The sequence below is a fragment of the Pyrus communis genome, chromosome 11 (assembly GCF_963583255.1).
Source record: "Pyrus communis chromosome 11, drPyrComm1.1, whole genome shotgun sequence".
In the NCBI taxonomy this organism is placed as follows: Eukaryota; Viridiplantae; Streptophyta; class Magnoliopsida; order Rosales; family Rosaceae; genus Pyrus; species Pyrus communis.
In genome coordinates, this window is record NC_084813.1 from 22,375,061 (window position 1) to 22,401,169 (window position 26,109).

General features: G+C 37.0%; 4 protein-coding genes across 5 annotated transcripts; 3 read left to right on the top strand and 1 right to left on the bottom strand.

Annotated features, from left to right (window-relative positions):
• Nucleotides 1–2,531: 2,531 nt before the first annotated feature.
• On the top strand, nt 2,532–4,757 carry LOC137708121 (pentatricopeptide repeat-containing protein At3g02490, mitochondrial-like). Its single transcript, XM_068447115.1, has one exon. The coding sequence runs from the start codon at nt 2,594–2,596 to the stop codon at nt 4,580–4,582; it is 1,989 nt and encodes a 662-aa protein (XP_068303216.1). The 5' UTR covers nt 2,532–2,593; the 3' UTR covers nt 4,583–4,757.
• A 7,101-nt stretch (nt 4,758–11,858) lies between these two features.
• On the top strand, nt 11,859–15,529 carry LOC137707653 (protein NSP-INTERACTING KINASE 1-like). The gene is made up of 11 exons (XM_068446566.1): nt 11,859–12,252; nt 12,366–12,498; nt 12,627–12,698; nt 12,805–12,948; nt 13,037–13,108; nt 13,225–13,284; nt 13,376–13,473; nt 13,606–13,752; nt 13,840–14,181; nt 14,266–14,645; nt 14,854–15,529. The coding sequence occupies exons 1-11, from the start codon at nt 12,111–12,113 to the stop codon at nt 15,172–15,174; spliced, it is 1,911 nt and encodes a 636-aa protein (XP_068302667.1). The 5' UTR covers nt 11,859–12,110; the 3' UTR covers nt 15,175–15,529.
• A 68-nt stretch (nt 15,530–15,597) lies between these two features.
• LOC137708730 (F-box/FBD/LRR-repeat protein At1g13570-like) lies at nt 15,598–18,284 on the bottom strand. Of its 2 annotated transcripts, none has more exons than XM_068447873.1 (4): nt 18,126–18,284; nt 16,362–17,386; nt 16,090–16,248; nt 15,598–15,971 (listed from the first exon to the last, which is right to left on the bottom strand). In XM_068447873.1, the coding sequence occupies exons 2-4, from the start codon at nt 17,283–17,285 to the stop codon at nt 15,699–15,701; spliced, it is 1,356 nt and encodes a 451-aa protein (XP_068303974.1). In that variant the 5' UTR covers nt 17,286–17,386; nt 18,126–18,284; the 3' UTR covers nt 15,598–15,698. The 2 variants fall into 2 exon arrangements, with proteins under 2 accessions (XP_068303974.1, XP_068303975.1); XM_068447874.1 differs by having other exon boundaries at nt 16,362–17,300; nt 18,126–18,281.
• Nucleotides 18,285–23,387: 5,103 nt separating this feature from the next.
• LOC137708545 (zinc finger protein CONSTANS-LIKE 2-like) lies at nt 23,388–25,737 on the top strand. Its single transcript, XM_068447645.1, has 2 exons — nt 23,388–24,265; nt 25,211–25,737. Exons 1-2 carry the CDS (start codon nt 23,432–23,434, stop codon nt 25,568–25,570), a joined length of 1,194 nt encoding a protein of 397 aa, XP_068303746.1. The 5' UTR covers nt 23,388–23,431; the 3' UTR covers nt 25,571–25,737.
• Nucleotides 25,738–26,109: the final 372 nt, after the last annotated feature.

Sequence of the window (26,109 nt, forward strand, 5' to 3'; positions counted from 1 at the left end):
TAGCTCTTTTTATTTATCATTAAGGACATTTGTAAACATGCAATCAATGAGTGCCAAAGTTTGTTTTGATTTTTTTTTTGTTAAATAAACGATATTATCTACCCTAAAAGGGCTAAGTCGCACAATGGGCTAACAATAATGTGGTTCAAATTCGTCTTTGGAGAGAATTGAACATAAGACCTCTTACATACAAGTGAAGATGAATATCACTTAATCGTAGTACTAAGTGGCTTTGTTTTAATTTAAGTGAATGTTTTCTAGTATCAATACATTGTCATATTTTTTTAAAACCTTATCTTAAAAAGGGTCCATTTTATAAATTTCATACAGGACTCCCAAAATCTCAGAAACGATCCTGAAAGCGAAGAAAGGGTGATAAGTGCTGTATTCTGTTTCATTCATGTTGAGTTATGTGCTTTATGTGAAGGGTACATCTGCAGTTTTGCCACTTCTATATAAATATTCTTTTTAAACATATGTGTTTTACAAGGTTTAAGATTTGACATAAAATATGTTTAAGAATTGAGTAAGGAGAATGACTTACGTGATACAAGCATGAAATAAGTTAGGATAATCAAAGTTTGGGTGGCTGGATTCACCTTGTGAAATAGTTTTCTAAATATGCAAAGATATTTCGAAGATAGAAAGCTCGATGATACAAATAAATTTTATTAATTGAAACCTCAAAGCTATCTTCAATTAATTGAAATTGAGTGAAGAATAATGAGGGTAGAACCCCAGAAAATGAAAAAAATGAACAATTAAAAATGATTTTTTTTAAGTTTACACACCCCTATGAATTAAACTACATATTCTTATGATTTGTGAAACAAACTCTAAAACTTCAGTACGTAAAATATTAAAACTGAAACCTTATGCCCCTTTTTTCATGAGTGGAAGTCAGAAACCAATAAATTGGGACCAAACACAATGAATTAAGCAAATACTACGGCAACAAAAATTCATGTCTTCAACTAACTAATAAGATTGAAGGTTGGCTATAAAAAGTTGGCAAAGTCACTGGCTAATCTGGTGGCTGATTTTGGCTGAAACAATGAAATATAGATTTTAATTGCTAAATGATTAATTTATGTGATGTTTTTTCTGTGCAATTGATATTTAAATGATCAAAACCAAATAATAACTAATCAATTAGGGTACGTGGTAGCAAAAGTCTTTGAACTTTACCCCATATTTAGTTTTTGTCTCTGAACTCTCATATTAGTTTGTCCCATCTTCTAATTTAACCATGAGCTGCATGAATGGTCCTTCCATCAAATCTATCTTCGCTTCCACCAAAATTAAGGGTATAGTGGTCTTTTCATATAGAAAAATATTTAATTTATTTGAAAAAAGAAAAGAGCTTGGCTCATTAGAGTTAAGGAGGAGTTCCTTCTCAAAATTCCTTGCGGCCTATTTACAAAATTTTGAATTTCGGAATTCATTATTGATCAAATAAGATTAATTCATTCCCATAAAAGGATAAAGTTCAGAATTTTTGTTGGAACTAAAGAGGCCGAGACTGTATGAAGATGAAGTCTTGGCTAAAATGGAATTAAAGAGATAAGGGGAGAATATTTAGGTAAATGCCGAGCAAACACAGTCTCATTAGGACTCTACCTTGGCAGAGTTGTTTATCTTGGAAACCATTGTATAAATATAAGAGATTCTGCAACATGAAAAGTCCTTCAACTCAAACGCTTTACGCGAAAACCCTTGCTCTACGTGAAACCCTTGCTCTACGTGAAACCCTTTTCACACCTCTAAGAAAAATACTAACTAACCTAACCCTTCTGTCAACACATCTTCAGTTTAGATAAGTAACCAACACTATGTTGATAACTGATGACATCTTCAATTTGGATACGTAAACATCACTAGAACTGTAGATTCAAATGATTCAGCAACACATTCAATTTGGACAAGTAAACAACATTGCTTCTGGTTAGTTGGTTATCTATCTAAGTCTTGGTAGTTGAAGAGTTTCTAATGGGAACTGCTTATATTATAAATCACCAGATAAGGCCACCTCTGCAAAAAAAAAAAAAAAAAAAAAAAAAAATCACTTAAACTAAAATCATTTAGTCAATTCTTAAGGAGTTTTGATCATAAGTGCAAAGTGTGAAAATGTCACGAGAGACTTTTGAATTTTTATTTTATCATTTAACTTAACAGAAAAGTTGACGGACTTAACAAAAAAGACTACTAGTACAACAAATGACGTAATTTAAGGACTGAAGAAACTATTAATAGAGTTTAGGAACGAAAATTAAACTCGTGTTATAGACTAGAGACTTTTGCTACAATTTAACCCAATTTTTTAATTTCAACTTTTTAATATGTGATCCATATTTGATTTTGTCACAGTTCAATAAATAAAATTTCACACGGACCATTTTAGCCAATTTAAAAAATTGAGACTCATTTTTTAGTCACCGATGTGAGTGGAAATTGAAAACTAAACGAGGTTATTTTTGGTAGTTAACAAACTCCACAATTCTATCAAGAATACACTCTTCCAAAAACCCTAATCTGTCACAGGCGCAAATCCATCTATCGTCGCTACCTCAGCCGGAAAACCCTGATCCAAGCGATGAGACAGCAATGGCGTTTGCTTCTCCTCCGACCTCACCGCCCCCCTCCGCCGCACGAATTTATAAAGCCGTCGTACTCTCAGGTAAACTCCCGACCCAATCTCCATTCACGTAGCTTTTTCACTTCGTTCCACACTGACAATCTCGACCCAAAGCTTTCACCTTCGCTGCCCATTTTCAATTCCCGATTCGCAAAATCGATAAACCCTAGAAACCCCTTGTCCCGCAGCCTCTCATCTGAGCCCGCACTCGAGCTTAAGGACTCCGATCAAGGAGTTATAGCTGATATTTTCGCTAGTCCTAGGGGTTCGGATGAGATTAGGAAAGAATTGGAGTCGAACAATGTTGTAATTAGCCATGAGTTGGTGCTGAAGGTTTTGAAGAGCCTCGAGTCGAGCCCCGATGTGGCTAGGAGGTTTTTCGATTGGGTTTTGTCGTTTGAAGGTGAGAGATTGAGCTCCAAGTCGTATAATTCGATGCTGAGTGTTTTGGGGGTTAATGGGCTTGTGAATGAGTTTTGGGATTTGGTTGATGTTATGAAGAAGAAAGGGTATGGTGTGTCGAAATGGGTGCAGGATAAAGCGTTGGAAAAGTTTGAGAAGGATGGGTTGGACGGTGATGCTGAGAAATTGAGAGCATTGTTTGCATCGGGGTCTACTGACAATTCCCCGGATAAGATTTGTTCGAGAGTGTGTAAGATTGTTAGAAATGAGCTGTGGAGTGATGATATTGAGAGGCAAATACGGGATTTGAGTGTGGCGTATTCTAGCGATATGGTTAAAATGGTGTTGGAAAATCTTAGTACAGAGCCGGCAAAAGCACTGATTTCTTTTCGGTGGATGGAGGAGAGTGGGTTGTTGAAACATGATCAACGGACTTATAATGCTATGGCAAAGGTATTGGGAAGGGAAGATTGCATAGATAGGTTTTGGAAAGTTGTTGATGAAATGAGGAGCGATGGGTATGAACTGGAGCAGGAGACATATGTTAAAGTTTTAGGTCGATTTTGTAAGAGGAAAATGATGAAGGATGCTGTGGACTTGTACGAGTTCGCAATGGCTGGTTCAAATAAACCTTCGGTGCATTGTTGTACCTTTCTGTTGAGGAAAATAGCGGGTGGTAAGCAGCTGGATATGGGTCTATTTTCTAGAGTTGTGAGGATTTTTGCAGATAACGGGAATGTGTTGACAGATTCAATGCTGAATGCAGTCCTTAAGTCTCTGAATGGTGTTGGTAGATATGGAGAGTGCAATAAGGTTTTCAAAGCAATGGAGGAAGGTGGGCTTGTAGCTAGTGGTGGTTTGCAGAGTAGGATTGCATTCCGGCTTAGTAGTGCTGGCAAAAAGGGGGCAACAAGTGAATTTATTAGTAATATGGAAGCTTCTGGGCGTAGTTCGGATTACAAGATATGGTCATCCTTAATTGAGGGTCACTGTGTAGCTGGTGCTCTCGACAAGGCTTCCGATTGTTTCCGAAAGATGCTTGAGAAAGAGGGGGCTGCCTCTGCTGGTTATGCTTTTGATTTATTGGTAAATGCGTATTGCAGAAAGAACAGGGCAATAGATGCATACAAGTTACTCAACGATTCGGTCAATGAAAGGCAGCTCGAGCCATGGCATACCACATACAAATTGTTGATCAGTAAATTAATGGTTCAGGGTGGATTTAAAGATGCTCTGAATATTCTGGGTATTATGAAAAACCACGGATTTCCTCCTTTTATAGATCCATTCGTTGAGTATGTGTCAAAGTCTGGAACAGGTGATGATGCTTTAGCTTTTCTGAAGGCGATGACGTCAAAGCGATTTCCATCGACCACTGTCTTTCTCAATGTATTTGAAGCCTATTTCAAGGCTGGACGGCTCAGTGAAGCACAAAATTTCCTTTCCAAATGCCCAGGCTACATCCGCAACCATGCTGATGTTCTAGATCTATTCTTTTCTGCTAAATCTGGAGAACGTGGTGCACCCTCCGCGGTGGCTGCCTAGGCTTTGTTAGACTGTATCTTGTAATGTATTTCGCGAGGATAGTGTAGCAGAGCGTTTGTTCAAAAAATTTTGGCTTTGAATATTTCTTTTGCTCCTCTAATATTCTAATGATTCATGGAAGTATTTTCAACTGTTCTGGTGCTGGAAAATAAAATCAATGGTATTGAAGTTTCCATATTTTCCTCCTTTTTCTTTTCTTATGATAACATGTATGGCTATTACATCTCTGTTGAATGCTTACTTCTTGCAAAAGTCTTTAGCATCCCTTATATTTTCCAGATATGCTTTTGAAGCTCTTGGTCTTCTTTAAGAGGTTGCGGGAGAAGCAGTGGCGAATGTTTATGTAGGGAGTAAGATGCCGAACTCCTAAACTTTGATTCGTCTACAATGCTAGTCATTTTCTGGAGCTGATCGAAGACGTTTCCTCGCTTCATCTGAAAATCATCAGCAATAAAAGAGGACATCGAACTTGCCTTATGTTCTGCTATGGAAGTAAAGATACGTAAGAGACGCACCGGTTTTAGGTTTTCAGCTACGAATAAGACTTGTCCAGCCAGGGAAGAGATACAAAATTGTATTGAAAAGCTTTCTTTCCCTGTGAGAAGCAAAGGTGAAGGGATGCCTTATAACGGGTATCCCTTCACCCCTTCTCCCAGAGATTTCTCGCCCCTTCCCTGATTGTGTTTTGAACTTTTGAGTCATTCAAGCAACGCCGGCCAAACACTAGGTTTTGTCGTAACACCTAGCACTGAAGATTGTTAGTATGTTTTCTTTCAATAAAATTTGAACAGATTTCCTAAGGTCTCCGGCAAATCTTGTGTACGAAGGTGGGAGCTGCATAATTTATGATCAGTTAAACGGGCAATGCATCTACGCATCTTGATATCTATCATGTTCTTATTAATGTCTTTATTGATTTCAAAACCATGCTAAATCTCCACATCTTATTTTCTTTCCTGTTTCGAATTTCGCTTTCTCATACGTTGAATCCGCCTTTTTCCCCCTAATTCTGTACTCCAAAAGAGATTTTTGATGAGGTGAAGGCAGGCATGCCAATCTGGAAGCCAAAATGGATGGAATGAGACTTTTCAATGAGCAAAACGTGATGAGTGTGACTGAACATGCCATTAGGTACAATCTGAACATGCCATTAGGCATGAAATTTTTTGTTGGAATTTTATTTTTCTCCAATTTTTCAACTTTCTGGTTTTGTGGAAAATGCAGGAAAGAAACAAGACAAGCGATATTCATACAGACAATGTGACAAAATGCCATCATCTTTTGATGATTAGTAGCAATTGCTTCCCCACACAGCTCCTATCTCTGTTTTTACTAGTTATGTGCGGTGGGGGACCAAAATTTGGACGCTTAAAAGCAAACGCAATGGGTAGGAGTTTTACACTTACATCTCAAGTTTCAGGCCCATTAACTCTGCAGATTACGTACATGTGATAAGTTAGGACAGTATGTTCGTCAACTTACACTCAAATTTGAGTTTTACTTCATGTGAGAGAGCGGAAACTCTGGAGGCAACATAATGTGATGTCCGAACATCTTAAAAATCTTCTAATCCCATAACGACTTTTTACTTTCTTAGTTACATGTGAAGGAATCAAACCTTGTACTTGTCCTAATCCTAATCCGTTACCATAACCTCTTCTCATCATTTGAGCTAACCCCGCACGCTCGCAACAAAGTTTTACTTTAGCCCTAGTGTCAATGCGCGAAAATCGTATCCCACGGCTTAAACTAAAGTGACGAGTATCTCTTTGGGAGGCAAATTTTCCTACCCAAAAAGAAAAAAGAAGCCAAGGTGGGGATGAAACATTATTGTGCAACAGTTTTGTTAGAGAGAAAAAGTTAAAGAGTGACGCATGAGCAAATCGGCAGAATAATTTTGGTAAAAGGAAGAAATAAAGTGAGATATTTGATGAGTGATGAATCTATTGGTTTAAAGATGTTAAAAAACATGATCCATCAGAAAAACACCAAGTGGAAAAGATGGGGCATCGTGTTCCCTCAAACTTAGCTTCATCTAAGCTGTCCATGTCTGGTACTATCAATGTCTTTCGTCTTGTGAACATGTTAATCACTTTAGATTTCTTGTGAATGAGACCCCACCTCACATAGCTTCAGGAAATGGTCACCTTCTAGAGCCTTAGTGTCGGAATACAAGAACGTCGTCGTCCTTCTGTAAGTCGGAAAAGAAGAACATCGTCGTCCTTCTGGACATCCCTCTATATTTATGGTATTTGAATTGAATAAATTGAAGAGAAATTAAAAAGGAAAAAAAAACTTGAATGTGCATAAAGAGAAAAAAGAGTGCAAAAATTATTTTCTTTCACAGAATAACATTGAGAAATGTAGATGATGAATGTTGTCGATATTACACTTCTATTTATTTTATACTATAAATTGTGCAAAAAAGTGTTCATACATGATAAGAATAATATTTTTTTTGTCGTTGTGTAATATCTTATGTTGTCCGGCGTTAAATCTAGGTGAAAAATTAAAAAGAAGAGTTTATCACCGTATGAAACCAATGATGTTCATTCTAATGGGAATCATTATGGCAATGAGGAGTACCAGAAGCTCACTCTTAGGGCCACACAAAAGATGCCCATTGTCCCTTAAAACAACACTTTTGATACCTTAACAACATAATTACTACTAATCTTTTACAGAATATCGATATCCAGCACAATTAATTAAGATGTTTGTAACACACCTCTGATATATATTAACCATTAATTATACATTTAGGGCTCATAAATAGAATACAGTCAAAGAACAATTGCCATGATTAAGTTTCCCTTTGGATTCCATGCCTTGGAGAATAAAAATGGAATTATGGATCTACATACTTTGTGACCAGTGGTAGTGGGCATCAGATTTTTACTGTGATAAGTACAAATTTTTGTGACATATGGGGTCTAAAATTTCTCAACATTTTTGATTTGTTGTTCTGTAATGTCAAATACTCAATCGCTTAGGAAAAGCACCGAAGCAAGAAGCATGTGGGCTTGTACTTGGTTTTTTCAAAGGGGTGGAAAGTTGCAGGAGTGGAGAGGCCTAAAGGGTTCTTTTCGTCCATTGATTTTGAATATATTCAAACTTCACCAACTAAGTGTTTAGGGTTTAGGGTTTAGGGTTAGGGTTTAGGGACAATTATTTCCTACTCATTTGGATGATGCCCTTGTTTCACTTTCTCTTGTTTCAATCCACCAAAAGCACATAAAAACAAGAAGTAAATTATTTAAACATTACCATCCAAGTGGTTAGAAATAAAAATTATGAGTAATATCTTTTTGCCGAAAAACCACAGTTTAATGTGTTTAGGAAAAAAAAAACATTAATATCGTAAGAGAGGTGGTCAAATGTGTGATATACTATATGTCACATTCCGGTCCGGGACGGATCACTTCCCGGGCCCGCTCCACCACCGTAGCACGATATTGTCCGCTTTGGGCTTACCATTCTCTCATGGTTTTGTTTTTGGGAATTCACGAGCAACTTCCCAGTGGGTCACCCATCATGGGATTGCTCTAGCCCCCTTCTCGCTTAACTTCGGAGTTCCTACGGAACCCGAAGCCAGTGAGCTCCCAAAAGGCCTCGTGCTAGGTAGGAATGAGAATATACATTTAAGGATCACTCCCCTGGGCGATGTGGGATGTCACAATCCACCCCCCTTAGGGGCCTGACGTCCTCGTCGGCACACACGCGACCAGGGTTAGGCTCTGATACCAAATTGTCACATCCCGGCTCGGGGCGGATCACTTCCCGGGCCCGCTCCACCACGATATTGTCCGCTTTAGGCTTACCATTCCCTCACGGTTTTGTTTTTGGGAACTCACGAGCAACTTCCCAGTGGGTCACCCATCATGGGATTGCTCTAGCCCCCTTCTCGCTTAACTTCGGAGTTCTTACGAAACCCGAAGCCAGTGAGCTCCCAAAAGACCTCATGCTAGGTAGGAATGAGAATATACATTTAAGGATCACTCTCCTGGACGATGTGGGATGTCACACTACAAATATGGTAAAGTGCAACATTTTTTTATATCGTAACTTTAATGAGTTATTTTTGTATGCACGTCAAACCGTGATTTAAAGGTAAGTATAAATGACTCTTTAAATATAACGTGCCAATTAAGTAGATTAGCAAGTCCACTAACTTGTTCAAGTTCTTTCGACCTACTCTTGATATAAGTGTTCACCTTATCGTAAGCAAGCACTAAGAAAGTAAACTACCTTGCTCGGTTAAAAATCTTCTGTAAACACTTTCCCAAGTGAGTTTATGAAAAGGAATTATCCAGAGACAGATCAAAAAAATTGAAAACCCTTACTTTCTTTTCCCATAGAAAATGAAAGTTTAGAAACGATAAAGTGTTTTGTTCTCGGTTAGAGAATAATGTATACATCATGTTATAATTCTTTGTGCTTTACTACTTTAAATTGATGGTTTTGAGAAAAACGGTGCCGCTTTTGAGAAAAATGGTGCCGCTGATGATTGTTCTTTGCTTAATCGAAGTATAATTTATAAACAAACCCTTTGCGGAGAGCCTAAGCAAACAACTCCACAGTTTGTCACAATAAGACAACTTGCCCACTATTTAAAGGGATTCTACTGATCATCTGATATTTTTTTAATTAAAAGAATCTTGCTAAATCGATCATTACCTAATACAAATTCGTAAATCATAAATTACAAAGATTTAGGTCTGGTACCATTCAGTCCCGCTTTTATTGGAGAAGTTCGTGATTTCCAATTGCATGGAGGATGATTTGATATTATATAAATACAACAAACCCGATTCGATTGTAAAATAAAAAACCTAATTAAATCACAAACATAAAGATGTACCAGCTAATTATCTGTACACATATATCTTGTTCAATTAGCATCACAGACCTAAATGCTTGCTTACAGCATGCCCAAATTTATTCGAACTACGTCTGTGATCCTCATGAATATGTGCTTTCCTCTTTATGGAAGTGTATGCAGCTCCGTTTCATGCAAACCAACCAGAAAATGGCACTGTAAAACTAACATCCCAATCACCTTCTCTGTGCACTGTCATGTTCCATAGGCTGTGCTTTCTTCAATATCATGCAGCACCCACATTGTATCTTTGCCTCGTTGTCAATCTTCTTGAAAAATAAAGGAGAAAGGGGCATGTAGTGGAGACAAAGGGTGGGTTAAAACTTTATCTTTGGGGCTTATCGGATTCAAAATCTAGTTTATGGTTCTGAGTAGTGAGAATCTACTAGAGGGAATGCCCTTTTTTTGGAGGATAGAGGTGATGTGAAGAAAGGGACAATAATGCCTGAGCCCCCCAACCCATATTATTTATTTTCTCTGTTCTCTTCTTCTGTTTGGTCAATTTTCATTTTCTTGTTGGTCACAATATTTGGCTATTTGATGCATGGGGTCCTTAAAACATCAAAACCCATATTAGAAAAATGAAACTACAAATAAAAACTCTAAATAAAAGGTTAGAGAAAATATCAGGTGTAATTGGTCGTATACAGTTTGAGGAAATTTTTGTTTTAATACGAAGGAGTTGTTTGGCTTAGCTTATCAGTTTAGGTTTTGTTATACCATTTCTCTCTCATAACAAAATTACAACATGACTATGAGAGTTGCATGCATGATGCAAGAATGACATCATTCAGAACCACAAAATGTCTAGTTGTATACAACTGGAAACAGAAAAATTCTCTTTGAATAGTTATTTTGCTTAGCTTTTGTGATATTAAACTTAGTTTGTATATTTGTATTAAGTTCTTCTTCAAGAGTTGCATGTGTATTGCAAGCATGGCATCATATATATTCTAGTGTAATGGATAATCCATGGGTACAAGAACAACAATTGCTTGCAGCTTGAAGCACGAGAATGAAATAGTATGATTTGGTCTTAAAATAATTTAGAGGGAAGTATTATGGAGAAAAGCGATTTTGGATGGCAGCTTTTGCTTTTCAAAGTTTCTCTTTTTGAACAAGTTTTGGGGAATGACTGTCTGCTGAGGCCTGAAGGTGAGAAGAGTGCGAGCATGTGTGAGATTGTTAGCAGATAGTGCTGCGTGGAATCTAAAAAAGCACTTCCAACATTTCCAGCACAAAAGCAACCAGAATTATGATTAAAAAAATTCCTTGGTAAAAATATATAATATTAACAACATATAATATAATTATTCTGCATGATGCAAAAAAAAAAATTAAACAAAAATTATAGCAAAGATCATCTCATGGTGCTCACTGTGGTGTGGTAGGTGACCAAATCCGCCGTTAGTTTCATGTCCTGCTCGAGATTCTCACATTCTCAAATTTTTTGAAAATAGAAGACCATGTTTTTGTAACTTTATTGAATGGCCAAGCTCAGGGAATGTTGGATTCCTCATTTATCTCAAGCAAGGCATTTCCCAGCTCCACATACACACTGAACCATTTTGTGTCCTAAATTTGAGAAAAAATCAATAAATATAATCAAGGATAAAAAAAAAAAAAGAAAAAAAAAAGAAGATGAAAATAACACCCATCTCTAGGTAAATGATATATATATATATATATATGTATGTATGTATATATATATATGTATGTATGACTCATTACTGGCTAATCAGAAAGAACTTTGGTTGCATTAGTCGGAAAATGTACAAGATTATTCAGCATTTGATCTTCTATTTTCTAGACTACATGATTAAATGCTCTTAATTATTGAAAATAAAATTTCATTGCTTTATTTCTATTTCGTTAGATAACGATTTTCGCTTAATGGATATATCTTACTATGCAGATATTATGTCATGTTACTATTCTACTATCAATTTTTTATCTATCGTTTTCATCATAGAAAAAGAGGAGGATAATTAAATAGTTACACCAAATATTTCATCTTTTACAGTGAACTGAACGCTCTTACTCATCACTTGAGTTATAAGCTCTTAACTCGTTTTTTTTCTTTTTTCTTTTTACGAGGAAACAAACATAGTCACATAATGATAAAAATAGACAAAACGTAAGTGAAATTAATTGTAACATTCAAGATCTTACGAACTTACAAAAGATAAGATCCTTTAAATGACCACTTAAGCTACAAACTTATTGCACGTCTTTTGTTTGGCGGGTACAAAGCATAGTTCACTAGCTTGACAAGTATTAACAAATTGGATTTCCAATTATCTCCTTGCCTTTCAAATTGTTCCTTTCCTTTACGAATAGAGCCATTTATATATAATTTCCCCCACAGCCTCAGGACTCAATGACAGGCATGCTAGTTTCCTTTTTATACCCACAAAAGAAGTGGCTTTTTCTTGGGTCCTCCTGAGTCCTGACACAGATTTTCGGTGACCGGGATAACCGCATGGAGGGAGAGAGAGAGGGAGAAGAGAGCAACAATAAAAGTGGTTGCAATTTGAAGATCAAACTACTTAAACAAACCAAACCCACTTGAGATTTCGTCATCCCAAAAGCACTCTCGATCATCATAAGCAGCTTTCAGCTTCTGGGTTCAGTTTCAGCTTCTGGTTTATGCTTGTGACATTTGAATCAATGGGAATTGGGATTGGAATGGGAGTGAGAGGAGCAAAAGCTGCTCTCTGTTTTATGGCATTTCTGTGGTCTTGGATATGTGGGAATGGGTTGCTTTCTCCTAAAGGAGTAAACTTTGAAGGTAAGTTCAAAAAATTTCTGCAAAAAAATGGATTGCTTTCCTCAGAAGCTCTAAACTTTGAAAGTAACTTGCGGAATCGTCATCTGTTTTTTTTTTTTTTTTTTCCATCTCAGTGCAAGCTTTAATGGGCATGAGGAATTCTCTGGTGGATCCTCATGGAGTTTTGGATAATTGGGATGATGATTCTGTTGATCCATGTAGTTGGACCATGGTCACTTGCTCTCCTGAAAGCCTAGTTATTGGCCTGTGAGTTCTTTTTTTTTTTTTTTTTAACGAAAATTTTAATTTTCTGAGAGCTACAAGATTAATTAGTAGAAAATTCTAAGTTTAATGAATGTGATAAGTAATTGAAATTTGAAATGGTGTTTTTGCAGGGGGACTCCAAGCCAAAGTTTATCAGGCACTCTTTCTCCAAGCATAGGCAACTTAACAAATCTTCAGATTGTGTGAGTTCCCAAAAACGGCAGATTTCAACGCTTTTTTGTTCTCGTTGAATTGTATGAGTTATGGTGTTTTGTTTTTTGAATTTCTAGTTTTCTACTTCTTTTACAGGTTATTACAGAACAACAATATAACCGGACCGATTCCTCGGGAGATTGAGAGGCTCTCAAAGCTTCGTACACTTGATATTTCCAATAACTTCTTCACTGGGGCAATTCCCTCCTCTTTAGGCCACCTTAGAAGCCTCCAATACTTGTAAGCATTTTTTCATCCATTTACATGAATTCAAGTATATTTTCTGCTTGTTTTTGAGGCTAATGTAGATTATTTCAACTGGGTTTAGGAGGCTCAACAATAACAGTCTCAGTGGAGCATTTCCGGTTTCGTTAGCTAACATGAGCCAGCTTTCCTTTCTGTAAATCTCCCCCTCCTTTTTATCTTACTCTTATGTGTGTGTGTGCGTGTGTGAATCTTTCTAAAGTGTGTTTCTGATGTAAAATTTTGGTTATTCTATGATCTTGTGCAAGCCAGAGACTTGTCCTACAATAACCTGAGTGGCCCTGTTCCTAGATTTGCTGCTAAAACATTCAAGTAATCTCCATCCCTCTCTCTCTCTCTCTCTCATACAACATAGACTTGATTACTAAATCCTCTCCACCCCCGCTCTTTTTTGTTGTTTCAGCATAGTTGGAAATCCCCTGATCTGCGCAACGGGATCTGAAGCTGAGTGCAATGGGACGACACTGATGCCAATGTTGATGAACTTGACTACCACACAAGGTATGGAGTTTGCATCAATTCATTCTGCTGAGATTTCTTGCATAAACTAGTTCCAACTTCCACAAAGTTCACAAATTCAACTGATCGTGTGATGCTTTGATCCTAACTTCAATTTCATTTTGTCTTCTCAAGCTGCTCTTCCCGGGAGATCTAAAAGTCACAAAGTAGCGCTCGCATTTGGTCTAAGCCTCGGATGCCTCTGCCTGATTGTTCTTGGATTTGGAGCAGTTATATGGTGGCGGCAAAGGCGCAACCAACAGGCATTCTTCGATGTTAAAGGTACTTTCTGAATGAAAAAATTTGGGTTCTGAAAACGTAATTAGATAACCAACCGTCTACTTAATGCCGTATATTTTGAAATCTCAGACCGGCATCATGAGGAAATTTCCCTTGGTAACCTGAAAAGATTCCACTTCAGAGAACTTCAGATTGCAACGCACAATTTCAGCAGCAAGAACATACTAGGAAAAGGCGGCTTTGGACATGTGTACAAAGGAACTCTCCAAGATGGCACTTTCGTAGCAGTTAAGCGGCTTAAAGATGGCAGTGCACTTGGTGGAGAGATTCAATTCCAGACTGAAGTTGAAATGATCAGCCTAGCAGTTCACCGCAACCTTCTCAGGCTATACGGCTTTTGCATCACACAAACTGAAAGACTTCTAGTTTATCCATACATGTCCAATGGCAGCGTTGCTTCCCGTCTCAAAGGTAAAAATATCAAAATCTCAAACTGTAATTGTCCATTTAGAATTCCTATCATGTGTGTCTGAATTTGAATCGATCTTTTAACAGGGAAACCGGTCTTGGATTGGGGCACTAGGAAGCGGATTGCCTTAGGAGCCGGAAGAGGATTGTTGTACCTTCACGAGCAATGTGATCCGAAAATAATCCACAGGGATGTGAAGGCTGCAAATATACTTCTTGATGACTACTGTGAAGCTGTGGTGGGAGATTTCGGGTTGGCAAAGCTTCTGGATCACCAAGACTCGCATGTCACCACAGCTGTTAGGGGTACTGTGGGTCATATAGCCCCTGAGTACCTCTCCACCGGCCAGTCCTCTGAGAAAACTGATGTTTTCGGATTTGGAATCCTTCTACTTGAACTAATTACAGGCCAGAGAGCGCTGGAATTTGGCAAGGCAGCTAACCAGAAAGTAGCTATACTTGATTGGGTGAGTACACAACTCCCATCTAGTTCTTACTATTCCATAACGCCCATTTGGTGGCTGGGACTGGAAATTATTTGATTCCATGCTAGTACTATAGAGTTGTACTGCTCTACATCGGACTTGGAAGACGCAATATGTTGGACTGTTGTCTAATTTAATAAGTCCAGTCCCGGGATTTTGTTTGATTTATCTGATGTTTATTTGATCACAGGTTAAAAAGATTCATCAGGAAAAGACGCTTGAGATGCTTGCGGACAAGGATCTGACAACCAACTACGACAGGATTGAGCTTGAGGAAATGGTTCAAGTGGCACTCTTGTGCACACAGTACCTTCCTGGCCACAGACCGAAAATGTCAGAAGTGGTAAGGATGCTTGAAGGTGATGGACTTGTGGAAAGATGGGAAGCCTCTCAGAAAGTAGAATCAACAAAGTCCAAAGCCCCCGAGTTCTCATCCTCAGACCGATACTCCGATCTCACTGACGACTCTTCGCTACTGGTACAAGCAATGGAACTCTCCGGTCCACGGTGATTTCCGACTAGAAATTTTTCTGCTTCAAAAGAAAGCATTTCATAGCAAGAAGTTACAGCTGAAGCTATTAGGTTACGTTAAGATTAAACATTTATGTTGTATATTAGCAGTTTGCCAGAGTTCCGAAAATTTTGATGTTTTCTGTCCAATTGTACAGATTCTTCTTCAATAAATTGACATTCTTAGCTTCATGGGTCTTCGAAATCTTGATTCCTGAAGTTGCAAAAATAATGTAATATGACCAGGTTCGGGAGACCGTTTCAGCCGGTACCCGCTCTTTGATTGTTCTCATTCTTTTTCGGTATGAAGAAAATCTTGTGCAAGAAATTCATTATTCAATAAACAAAAGATTAAAGAGGTTGTTATATGCCCCTCGTACTGTTGAGGTTTTCTACACAAAAAAAAAAAAAAAAAAAAAAAAAAAAAAAAAAAAAAGTTCAAGCTTCAAGTTCTAACCCTGATCTACATCTGTACAGAAAGAAAAAGAAAAAAAAAAACACAGAAATGCCTCGAGGAGATGAGATTTATACGCATAAGTTGAAAATTTCGACATCTTTTGAAGCTGGCACAGATTGCTCCAGCACTTCTGTTGGAAAAATTCTGCTTCCATAATGTACAATGGTCATTCTTTTCAGCACGGGCGAATGAGCGAGTAAGAGCTGGATGAGTATTGTCTCAGTTTGAACATTTTGTACCGCTCTTATCTTCGCTACTTTAAGTTGTTCGAAGTAGTGGTTTGACAACTTAGTGATGAGGAAGTCAGCAGCAGGTCTGTAATACACAGTTGTACTAGCAACCTGTAAGTCCAAAAACGGAAACAAAGCGAAAACCAAAGTCATCTTGTAATTCAAAGTCCTAGAGCAGATGAAAAATGCTTGAACTAAAATGCTAGTTATTCAGAGGAACTAAACTTACTGAAAGGTGCAGTTCCTCTAAATTAGGAGCACTTCGAAAAATGCAGACGCAAACCAACACTTCTGTCAAAGAATCCAACTGTACATCCTTGAGTTCGAGAACTGACAGATGTGGAAGCAGAGCAGGAAGTTTGTCCGGTACACCATTATTGCCCAGAAACTAGAAAGTAAAAACAAATGCAAGCAACAATCATATCAGAAATTTTTTGGTTAAGCCAACCAAATAGCAATAGAGGCCAATACGAAACTGCTAAAAAAAAAGAGAAAAATTACCGCCAGGATGGCACTGGATAGGCTCAGTTTCTTGATAGCATGTAGACAGCCTATAACCCTGATTAGCTTCCCTCCTTCGGACCCAAAAAGTCGCGGTATGACCCTCGCCCTCAAGCCAATGTCAACACAAGCAAGAGATGGACTGTTTTCAAGATAAATATCGTCAAAGTTGGAATCTACTTTAAGATACTTGAGATTCGTGTTGCCAATTCTAAGAACAATTTGATGATCAATGTTCAACAGTGTCAATCTTTCAAGAACCGGAGAATTTATAACCAACCATTCTAGCGTGCCACCAGTTACACAAACTTCATTGAGATGGAGGTTCACGAGGCTCTTGAATCCGATGGCTTCAGAAGATGGCTTGATTCTACAACCGAAAAGCTCCAAGCGATTTAAAAGTGGACACGAGAATAGACAAAAGGGCAAGTTAAAACGTTTTATAGTGTCAAACTCCTGTAGGATGAACTCCTTGAGACCTTTGTCAGCTAAAAAATGAATCCACTGGTCTAAATCTGAATGGTCAGGCCGGCAATAAGCAGCAAGCTTAAACTTTTCTATAGGACCGGTGTGATGCAATTGAACTTGACGAAGAATTTCCATGATTGATTTCCATCTTGCGACTTTGTCTGATATCCGGCTTGGTATGCATTTGTCATCAATAACAAACTGTGAAATGCCAGTCCATTTATGCCTCCTCCACCCGCTGGATAAGATACTAGTCCTCACAACTTCTTTCAAAGGCAAGCGAACAAGGATCCCGTCCAATACATCCCAAGGCAGACTGCTAATTCTATCTTCTTTCGTAACGCTTGCCATCTCACTAATCTCATCACCAGAAGACTGATCAATTCTTTTCGTATTCCTCTTCAATACTTTCACAAGCAGCTCTCTCAGACCATAAGTGCAGTTGGAAGTTGGCATTTATCCGAATCCAATCTGTGACGTCATTTCATGTAAATCCCGAAAATTGAAACCATCCGTTATGCAATTAAAACTGAAGATTCTCACCAAGGTATTGTGATCTGCAGCCATGATGAATAAGCAATGTAAAGTGTATAAACACAACTGCATACAATATAGTGCTTGAAAACATCCCCAAGCAAAAAAGGAAGTGTGTCCAATGACACCACAAAGCAGACAGCTTTTTACTGAAAAACAATCAAATACATTTTGTAAAATGTACATAAACCTAGCTCATATAGAAACCATAAATTTGTAAAATTTCCAGAGTTAATGCAATTATAGGCAAAACCCAGATACCGTAATTTTGAAAATTTAAAAAAAAAAATAAGGAAAATTTGAAAATTAAACATATCGTCCTAAAAATATTTGAGCGATAAAAAAGATAGAAACTTTAAGGGTCTCATTTCTCAAACATATCGTCCTAAAAATGGGAAGAAAAAAAAATCCATTTTTTTGTCATCAATTCTGACCAGATAAAAAAGATAGAAACTTTAAGGGACGATGTTCAGTATATCATCGATATTTGGGCGATTCATTGTTATGTCGTTGATCACTTCAGCAATTGAAACTTGATTTCTGATAATTTTAGCCAAATTACCAAACTTTAACTTACCAACTAAGCAAACGAAGATGATCAAATCCAAAAGCATACCAAGGAAAAACCCAACAGTAAAAACATTCTCAAACTTCCATATCAATCTTGGTATTCAATACAAAAAACCCAACACACAGGTATTTCTTGTTTGTTCAAACAAACATACAAACAAATATACATAGAGAAAGGAGGAAGAAGATTACCGGAGAAACAGAGTGATCGGCTGTGGCGGCCAAAAAGTTAGAGACTTTGAGAGCAGTTTGGGTTACGAAATGATCGACTCTTATGTGAATTCGAACTCCTACGAAACTGAAGATTCTGATCGCTGCACTGCACTGGCATCGATTCTTTTCTCCTAAAGAAGCCGTTTTACCCCACGTTGTCCAATAGTTGACTTTGCAGTCCATTTTTACTGTAACAACCGAATCGTAGTAACTAAGAAAATCCTTTGCGCCTTAAATTTTTTTTTTTTAGGAGGGTAAATGAAAATGATTTGAAAATTTTGAATTTTAACAATAAGGATAAAATAAAAAGTAAAATGAATAGTACTATGATTGACTTTTTAATGTAAAAATGTGATTTTTCATTAAAGTGAACAGTATCATAAGTTTTTCGTTAAAGTTTTTTTTTTTTTTTTTTTTTTGCTTTTTTACTCTGTTTATTCTTGTCTCTTAATTTTTCTTTCGATTTATTTGATTTGAGAGCGAAAAATAGATGGAAATATGCAGGAAAAGAGACATAAATTTGATCAGTTTACGAACAAAAACAAGAAAATTTTGCAAAAAATGAAAATTATCTAGGAGGGGAGACAAATATGTAGGCTGAGATGTCAAAAATTTGTATGCAGAGAAGGAAGAGCGTCCAAAGATGGAGTTGCATGTCAAACAAAGAAAGACGAGAGAAGTTCTACATTGGCTACTTGTTGGCAACCTCATTTTCTTCTGAAAAACGGACTCAAGTATAACACACAAAGATGTTCATCATGGCTCAATATTGTTTTTCTTGTCTTGTTTTTTTAGCGGGATAGTTAGCGGGATAGGAGTTCATTAGACTCAACCTTTAAAGTGTCTTGTATTCTATGTTTCAACAAATTATAGTTGACACGTAACATAACGCATAACAATTGAGATTATACAACTATCAATGTCAATTTCACATCATATATGCAATTAGTTAGGAAAATATACACCACTGGAACCTTTGACAAATCTTCAATGAACGCTAGGCTCTTTTCCCTTAAGGGACACTCAATATTCGATTGAGATTTTGAGGGATTTTAATAGGTTTTGATGGAGTTCAATTGATTTCTAGAGATCCTATGTAAACTTTTGAGTGAATTCTCTTAAATTCTCACGAGGATATATGAATTTTGAAAAGGCTTAAAATACACTATAAAATTTCTCTGAACCCCTCAAATTCCTCAACATTAATTTTTTTTTTAAAATCAATTTCTAATTGAATACATTTGGAATGTTATAAACTCCTTTAAAATTCTTATTGAATACACCTAGACTTTCAAAGAATCACTTAAAATCTTGATTAAGTACTCTTGAATTTATAAAAAGAATTAAAATCCCTCAAAATTCCAATTGAATACACCTCATTATATGTACTGAAACATGCTTCATTGTTTGTTTACTGCTCCTTTTTATAACTCAGGAAAACTAATGAAAATGATTTGAAAACTTTGAGTTTTAACGATAAGGAAAAAATAAAGGGTAAAGTGAATAGTACCAGGATTGACTTTTTAGTATAAAAATAAGATTTTTCATTAAAATGAATAATACATAGAGTTTTTCATTAAAGTTCATTTTTAACTCTTGGAAACACAACTTACCTAATATGCTAGAAGTGAAGTTTTTCTTAAACTGAAATAAGAAACTACATGTTATTTATCAAGGCCCATGGTCAGTACTGAAGGTCAAATGATGATTATCTAGACATATTTCTGATTTTTCAAGGCCCTTGGCCCTAACCTTACAAAAAGGGCCGCTGGGCTTCACGATATCCATTCTAATTTAAGGACCATTAATTAAGTCGATTGGAAACAATCACATGTGAGTTAAGAGTGTGTCCAACTTGTTGCGTGTGAGTTCAGAGTTCTGCTCACACAGTATAATAGTTTAGATTGTCGCCTTGTAAAAACAAGAATGGATACAAAAACAACAAGTTTGCAGTTTTAGCTAGTTTAGAACTTTATCTTGATTTTGTGTTGGGTTCTGCATTTACCCAAGCGTAATGCTAGGTCGATCAAATTTTAAACTAAATTTTGTAAACAAAATGATGTAGTTGTTAATGATTAAATTATTACTTAAATATTGTTTAACGTGTTTATTTGCTATTGGTGACACATCATTTAGTTTAAAATTTTGATCTGCCAAGCATTACCCTGTTGTATATTAAGAAAAGTTTGGAAACAAAAGTATTGATTTTGGGCTTTGATAACATGTTGATGATCAAGACAAGAAGGTGTAGATGAGCAATTTGAATGCAGACGCTACTGAAACAATACTCATGGAATGGTTAGAAAAAAGAACCAGCTGGGCAAATCAATATACATGTCCAGCCGAAAGTGATAGATACATATATATATATATATACATACAACTTGTGGTAGAGGTGCATCCTAACCTAGTCTCTCAAGTGGCAGTATCCTATTGACTGCAGGAAAATTCCCCATATGGATGGTCTGAATCAGCATCTGCGCTGTCATAGATGTATGGTACTGAAGTTCTCAATTGGTTCCACGTCACCACTGAATTCTAGCGGGGGAGCGAGAGTACTGCTGATGAAGTTATAGAACTCAGCATCCAACTCAGTATTACACGTTTTCAATCCAGAACTGCTGACTCTCTCTCTCCCTCTCGATACTTAATATCTCCACGACTCAACGATTAATTGTAGTATCACAAATCAATAACGCACTTATAGTAAGTTGTAGGTAAATCGTTCCAGAGACTCTCATCTCTTATGACACTTCTTGATTACTTGTGAAGTAATACACAGACTGTAAACCCACGCTCTGTATATTTGTGCCTGTAGCAAGTCCCATGCATGCTCTCAATTTAGCAACATATTTGATATGCTGGTCTGTGTTTCCTTTTTTGGCAAAGTGGAGTACTTTAATCATATGTGGTTTCAAGTGTTTAATATATTTCACCAATACAAAGTGATCAAGCACTACCTTTCATTAGTTATGAACTAGGTAGGGCCTTTTAGATATTAGGGTTTTAATAAATTTAATTTAATTTCTTATTTTAAGAACTTACCATATATTTAAGTAATTATAACACTTTTTTTTTTATATAAATTACTTACCATCTGAAATTTATTCAAAATTCAAAATCTTATATTAAAAAAAAAGTCAACAACAAAACAAAAAGAATTTATATTAAAAAAAAGTCATAGGTACAAAAATATTGGTACGTAAGTTTAGGAACGAATGTAAACATAAATTTTGGTATGAATGTATACATAAGTATTAGTATGAATGTATTGGTACATAAGTTTCAGAACATTCACGTACAATGAAAAGTAAATGGTAATATATAACCTACACGCAAAAAAACACAAAATATTACAACCTAATTTACAATTAAATGTGCCAACGACTATAGTTAGTTTTTCATCTTAGACAATGTTTTATTCAAAAAGTAATCTTTTTCATGAATTAGAATATAATTTTTTGTTATAATATCATGTAGTCACTTAATATTAAGGTGAAGTTAGGGGTAAGGTGTAAGTCCCTCATCTTTTCCTGTATTTTATTTTTCTTGTTTCAGGAGGGGATAATGTTTATGTTCTCACTATGTAGGTGTAACTTTTTTCTATATTATTAAATTGCCTACATACCGTTGAGGTTATAAAAAAAAAAGTTGAAATTAGGGTTTAATCAATCAACATTTATGTTTGACCTAAGTTCAAATTATCCCATTCAGTTGATAAAAAAACATATATCCAAATGATAATATTAAAGTTCATGAACTTAAAACATTAGTGGGTTTTATATCAAAGAAAATCCTTCTTTTTAACATAACTTAGGAATTAATTAATCCTATAAAGTAGTCAATGTTAAAAGGAGAAATCATGCAATTTGAAGCTTATCAAATGCCAAATCGTAATGGAAAACTCACCATATTCATTCCTTGTGGCCGGCAAATTGTAGTGAACTTTTTCTTTCGCAATGTGACAACTACAAAAAATTTGCTTTAAAGTTTGTTTTAGGGCTTTGGTATAGCTTTTTCGGGGATTCATCTCTACCCTGTGATTGATCTTGGTATGTGATCTGTGATATGGTTGTATATGGCAGGCTTGACAACTACAGACCAACCAAGCAAATTCGCATTATATAGATGCATGTCTACATCATTCTTACTTTACCAACCATATATCAAACTACTATTAATTCCTCAAACCGTTGAGGTTTTTTTTTTTTTTTCCTTAAGTAACATTATACTTCTCATATGACTTTACTCATGTAACACATCAATATTTAAATTATAAAAAATACATTGATATGTTATTTATTTATGCCACATTAATACTATACGAGAGTATTTGTTATCGATATGGACCATATCGACTAGAGAGACTTAAATAAATTAGAGACGTCAGTGCGGATAGTATTTCAAACTTATTTTGCATCGAACATATTTCAGACACTACCATCTTAACATCCACATTTTATGTAAGTGGTTCTCTATATCAACAAAAATGTTTTCGTGTCCACAGCATATCCAAATGATCACAATGTAGTTGAACTGTTTGCTACAAGAATACAAGTTTTTCCTTTTATCCATTTTGCCCCGTTGTGGTGTAATGAATCCCAACCGTATGTGGTGTCATTTCTTTGTTACATTATCCAAGCAAGCAGAAAAACACGAGTTTTTCCTTCGTCTTGGTAGTCAGATTGAACTAGTGTTCGATCCAACAGGGGATAAACCAACCGAGCCATCTCCACCACATCTTCTATTGCATGGTCACATGTACTCCCCGAATCTTAGATGCTCAGGGTGGGCCAGCGCCAAAGCTCTAGACACTAGTGGCAAGCCATGGGTCCTACAAGAACCTCTGACTCGACAGGAGGACCCACACCCCACAAAGCATAGCCAACCACAAGATAACGTAACAACTTTTCTAGGCGAGTCCGGATCATTGCGAGAATTTCAAAAATTCGTGAATCGTATATGTCATGGTACATGGTAGGTTTAAAAATTATTTTAAATATTTTTATTTAAAAATAAATATAAACAGTACTTAATAAAAACATGTACGATGAATGGACACAATTCACAAATTATTAAGATCTCATCCAAATAATCCAGAGAGGATCTGGGTCTTTCTAGGCCACTAATATTTTCCACGTGTCGCTTCCTGGATTCCTTCCCGCCCCACTTGCTCTTTGGCGCTCTGCCTACAGTTAGACCCCCCAAACTAACTTCTTCCTCCACACTCACAAGTCACAGCTCAATTATTACTCAAAATTTTAGTCTGAGAAATCACGAGAGAAATGTTGAAGGAAGATCAGAGCAATGGCACTGCTACCGCCAACAACTGGGCTCGTGTTTGTGATACGTGCCGGGCAGCTGCATGCACGGTGTACTGTCGTGCAGACTCCGCGTACCTCTGCTCGGGCTGCGACGCCACCATTCATGCTGCCAATCGCTTGGCGTCGCGCCATGAGCGCGTGTGGGTATGTGAGGCCTGCGAGCGTGCTCCGGCCGCTTTCCTGTGCAAAGCGGATGCAGCGTCGCTCTGCACTGCCTGCGACGCGGACATCCATTCCGCCAATCCTCTAGCGAGGCGTCACCAGCGCGTCCCCATCCTGCCCATCTCCGGTTGCTTGTACAGCTCTCAGGCAACCGAACAAGGCGGGATGGGAGTGGTTGTGTCTGATGGGGCGGAGACAGAAGATGGGTTCCTGAGCCAGGAAGGAGATGATACCATTGATGAGGAAGATGAGGATGAGGCAGCATCTTGGTTGTTGCTCAACCCGGTGAAAAACAGCAACAACAACAACAACAACAACAACAACACAAACGCTCAGAATAATGGGTTTTTCTTTGGAGTGGAAGTTGATGAGTATTTGGATCTTGTGGAGTACAACTCATGTGCTGATCAGAATAATCAGTTCACTGACCATCATCAGCAGCATGACCAGCAGGAGCAACAACAATATGGGGTCCAATACAAGAACTATGGAGGAGATAATGTTGTGCCAGTTCATCAGCATGGAGAAGTAGGGAAAGCTCACCAGATGCAGAAGCAAAGTTTTCATCAGTTGGGTTTGGAGTATGAGTCCTCAAAAGCTGCATACAGTTACAATGGTTCGCTAAGTCACAGTGTAAGCTTCTTAGCTTTACTCTTCTGTCTAATCATGGTTACTATTAATTAACTAACTACTCCATTTAATGTTAATAATTTGGTAAATTTTGGTTAGAAGTCAAAATCCTGGATAATTTGAAATACAGGTTTTAATTAACATATCTGGTGGTTTATCTTGGAAACCCTAATTGGGCTCCTCCTCATCATCTAATCAAGTCTAATTTATGTGCTCCACTCCACTATCACACTTTTTTCTGTTTAATGTAACACGTGCTTGAGAGATTGCCATATGTAATTCTATCGACATAAACTTTTCTTTCTACAATTATTAAATTTCACATAAAGACAATTCACAGTGTGTGACTTGCCATGTAACATTAAGTGCTATGAGTTTTAGCGGTTAGATTTGATTTCCACATGAATTAAATCTTCTATTTTCAATCTCAACTATTCATTTTTCATATCAATCAAATGTAAAATAAACTGTCAGTGCTACTTATCAGAAAAACTGTCATTTTGTGAGCACTTTTGTAAGCTCTTTTGTCCCTCTTTTCTCCACTTTTTCTTTGCTTTTGTTCTTCAGAGGGCGGAATCGAACAGCAAGAATGTTTTCAGTCCCTTTTTTAGCTTTCCCCCTTTTCACTCCAAGTCAGAAAATGGTATCAGGGTCCAAAAATGCTGCACTATGTTGTCATGTTTTGCTTAGAAATTTGCCTTTTCAAGTTTATCCATAGATATAAATGTTACTTAAGAGGATTTATGCTCTCATTTTGCTGTGATAAACTCAATTAGCTCATTGCACATGATGTCATTGTGGATCTAAATATAACGAATGATCCCCCCATAAAAAAAGTTTGGCTATAAAGAGGTACGTTTCACGGTAATTATTTTCCATATGTTCATTCTCAAAGTCACTTGAACTAGCAGTTAAGTATGCTGCTGTTTTCCTTTGGTCATGTAATAGGTTTCTGTTTCATCCATGGATGTTGGAGTTGTACCGGATTCAACCATGAGCGATATCTCAATTTCGCACCCGAGAACTCCCAAAGGAACTATTGACCTTTTCAGTGGTCCTACCATTCAAATGCCAACCCAACTAAGTCCAATGGACAGGGAGGCCAGGGTCCTAAGGTACAGAGAGAAGAAAAAGATGAGGAAGTTTGAGAAAACAATCCGGTATGCCTCAAGGAAGGCCTACGCCGAGACCAGACCCCGAATCAAGGGCCGGTTTGCAAAGCGAACTGAAATGGAAGTTGAAGTCGACCAGATGTTTGCCACATCGCTGATGGCGGAAAATGGATATGGCATTGTTCCATCATTCTAATTACGACATCAGAAGATGAAAGATGACCCCCTCTCTTAACACTTGTGCTGGTTTTTAGTCTTATTAATTATTAAAAATCTGCTACTGATATATAGTGTATCTTTTTCCAGTTTAATTGATCTAAATTATTGAGATGTGTGATTGGTAATTCTGTATATTGTCCTCAATCTCCTTGCAAATTCTGTGTTGCAACTGCATTTACATATTTTTAACTTGAAATTTAACGTTCTTAGAAATTACAACTTCAGTTCGGAAGTAATTATACATGAATTTAAAACTCTGCAGTAGTTTCTTGTTTTCTTCAAGCACAACTAGCTTTCTTTGCTTTTGTTTTGGAGCTTGATTCTTTTAAAGTCTTGCTCTTTCCACACGGGATATCCATTTCAGTAGTGGCAACCTACTTGACTCACTTCTTTACACTCAAGAACTTTGCTAGAGGAATATTTGTACTGCACCCAACTTATACTGCAAAAATGTCCACCACCCCTACCTCAATTAGACTACTCATTTTTGAAGTTATATTAACAGCTATTAGAGGC

Excerpts from the sequence above, each read along its gene's own strand:
- LOC137708545 (XM_068447645.1), top strand. The coding sequence starts at position 23,432 with ATGTTGAAGGAAGATCAGAGCAATGGCACTGCTACCGCCAACAACTGG. Across the intron at positions 24,266-25,210 it reads ATGGTTCGCTAAGTCACAGT|GTTTCTGTTTCATCCATGGA; the intron begins GTAAGCTTCTTA and ends GTCATGTAATAG.
- LOC137708121 (XM_068447115.1), top strand. The coding sequence starts at position 2,594 with ATGAGACAGCAATGGCGTTTGCTTCTCCTCCGACCTCACCGCCCCCCT.
- LOC137707653 (XM_068446566.1), top strand. The coding sequence starts at position 12,111 with ATGCTTGTGACATTTGAATCAATGGGAATTGGGATTGGAATGGGAGTG. Across the intron at positions 12,253-12,365 it reads TAAAGGAGTAAACTTTGAAG|TGCAAGCTTTAATGGGCATG; the intron begins GTAAGTTCAAAA and ends TTTCCATCTCAG. Across the intron at positions 13,285-13,375 it reads TTTGCTGCTAAAACATTCAA|CATAGTTGGAAATCCCCTGA; the intron begins GTAATCTCCATC and ends TTGTTGTTTCAG.
- LOC137708730 (XM_068447873.1), bottom strand. The coding sequence starts at position 17,285 with ATGCCAACTTCCAACTGCACTTATGGTCTGAGAGAGCTGCTTGTGAAA. Across the intron at positions 16,249-16,361 it reads TATCCAGTGCCATCCTGGCG|TTTCTGGGCAATAATGGTGT; the intron begins GTAATTTTTCTC and ends TTTACTTTCTAG. Across the intron at positions 15,972-16,089 it reads TAGAGGAACTGCACCTTTCA|GTTGCTAGTACAACTGTGTA; the intron begins GTAAGTTTAGTT and ends TTGGACTTACAG.